The sequence below is a fragment of the Egretta garzetta genome, unplaced genomic scaffold (assembly GCF_000687185.1).
Source record: "Egretta garzetta isolate BGI_Z169 unplaced genomic scaffold, ASM68718v1 scaffold850, whole genome shotgun sequence".
Classification (NCBI taxonomy): domain Eukaryota; kingdom Metazoa; phylum Chordata; class Aves; order Pelecaniformes; family Ardeidae; genus Egretta; species Egretta garzetta.
In genome coordinates, this window is record NW_009258486.1 from 101200 (window position 1) to 103240 (window position 2041).

The 2041-nt window shown below is 37.8% G+C and overlaps 1 protein-coding gene across 1 annotated transcript in view; it reads right to left on the reverse strand.

Moving 5' to 3' along the window:
- Positions 1-721: 721 nt before the first annotated feature.
- The window catches only part of LOC104131849 (Krueppel-like factor 4), a 2747-nt gene continuing 1427 nt past the window's right edge, over positions 722-2041 (reverse strand). The window contains exon 3 of the mRNA XM_009645060.2: positions 722-1494. Coding sequence (XP_009643355.2) covers positions 1319-1494 — 176 coding nt within the window. The 3' untranslated portion in view covers positions 722-1318. The remainder of the gene's footprint in view (positions 1495-2041) is intronic.

Consider the following 2041-nt stretch of genomic DNA (forward strand, 5'->3'; position numbering starts at 1 on the left):
ACCAGCTCATCTGAGAAGCCCAAGAAAATGAAGCTAGAAATTTTTCATGCCGAAATTCTAGAGTTTGTTATCTCTGAATATGCAAAGTCTAATGTCCCCACCAGATGTTATTTCCTCAAACAAATAATTCAAACAGTTACCTTAAAAATGGTAAATTAAGAGTTTCATCATGCAGGTGAGACAAGTGGCAATTTGATATTCAGAGCAAAAAAAATTCAGTACACCCTTTTCCCTAAAAAGATGTCTTAACATCAGCACTGCACTTACACGATCCTATCTTTCAGAGCCTTGAGACTACAAACCTTCGCTGCCACCCCCTTTTTGCCTGGGGAAACTCAACCGCTACCAAATACTTAAAAAGCTTTCTTTGGACGTATCCACGCACAGAAGAAAATGAGAGAAGCCGTTCAGATAAAATATTATAGGTTTATTTAAAACTTATTTTCCACTTGAATATGCAAAATACAAATTCCAACAAAATGTTCATTTTTACTTCGTATTTTACAAATATACAAAATAGAAGTTTGCTTAACTTTATATTACATATTTATTATGTAAAGAACTATATAGAAAACATTTGTTCTGCTTAAGGCATATTTGGGAATAAACCATTGTACAAACTATTGCACATCGAAACCACAGTGCATTACAGACTGTCTGCATAAAGTTATTTTCTTTAAGAAAAGATAAACCAGGTTTATTTACCTGATTTAGGTATTTCCTTGTCAGATATGCAGCAGTTTGAGAACTTTGGCTTCCTGGTTTTGGTACCTCTAGAACCAACAGTCACTAAGCACCATGAAACAGGCTTTTAAAATATAATTCTGTACCTGAATTTTTCCTCCTCTTTTAACATTGTAATGGCTTTTAGAAGGAAAAAAAAAAAGGAAAGTACAAGATGACATTTACATCTAATATTGCATTGAAAGAAAATTAAGGGAATGTAATTTCCCTGTGTAATATCCCCACCCTTCCGAACTACACACAGTCTGTTTAACCCTGATATCCGTGACTTCCAGTCACTCCTTGGCATTTTGTAGTCCGGAAATAATTCAAGTTGGATTTACAAATGGAATGATAGAAGATCCAGTCATTGACCCCAATGTTTTTGGTTCTCTTTTCTTTTGAAGGTATATATATATAAAAAAAAAGGTTGCAACGTCTGTATGCAATTATCCCTCTTTTCCACTCTTTGGAAGACTTCACCTTGATTATCTGTAGTGCTTAAACTGCGTTCTCCCCATCTCGCGGAAGACAGTCCCTTGTGCTGTAAATACTGAATCTCTACGGCAGCTGGGGAAAGATCCACTGCTTCCAATTAAAAGTGCCTCTTCATGTGTAAGGCGAGGTGGTCCGACCTGGAAAACGCTCTGTCACACCGCTGGCACTGGAAAGGGCGGTGGCCTGTGTGTTTTCTGTAGTGACGAGTAAGTTCATCGGATCGGGCAAACTTCCATCCGCAGCCTTCCCAGTCACAGTGATAAGGTTTCTCACCTTTAAAAAAAAAAAAAGAAAATAAGACACATCAGTTAAGGGTTGGTGGTTTTTTTTTTTTGTGGTTACCACTTCTAACACCTGTCCTTCAAGAAGCTCCTACACACATAGTCCTGGGTAAGAAAAAGGGCGATTGTCAAAGACGATGCAACAAACTTCTTGAAGCAGTTGCAAGCGAGCTACGAAGACTAACAGGGTAAGACTGTCTCTTCAGGCTGCACAGGTACTAAAGAATGTTGGCGTCGCTGAAATCTTCACAAAAAAGCTCATTTCCACTGTTTGTCTTGCACACAAGGCTTCAGAGCACACAAGTTCAGATAATAACAGAGTGCGTTTTTGCCAGCTAATGTTACACGATAAAATAGCAACCAGAAATAGCTCAGCAGACATCATGTATTTAGATAATTGTAGGTCTCAAGAATAAAAAAAAACAGCTGGAAACTGTTTTCATTAGCTCAGCCTGATTAAGAACTCAATCTTACTGTCTTCACTATAACAAAACAACTGTTGATGGCAATGCGAGTTTCCCTGACAATTACAAACTCCC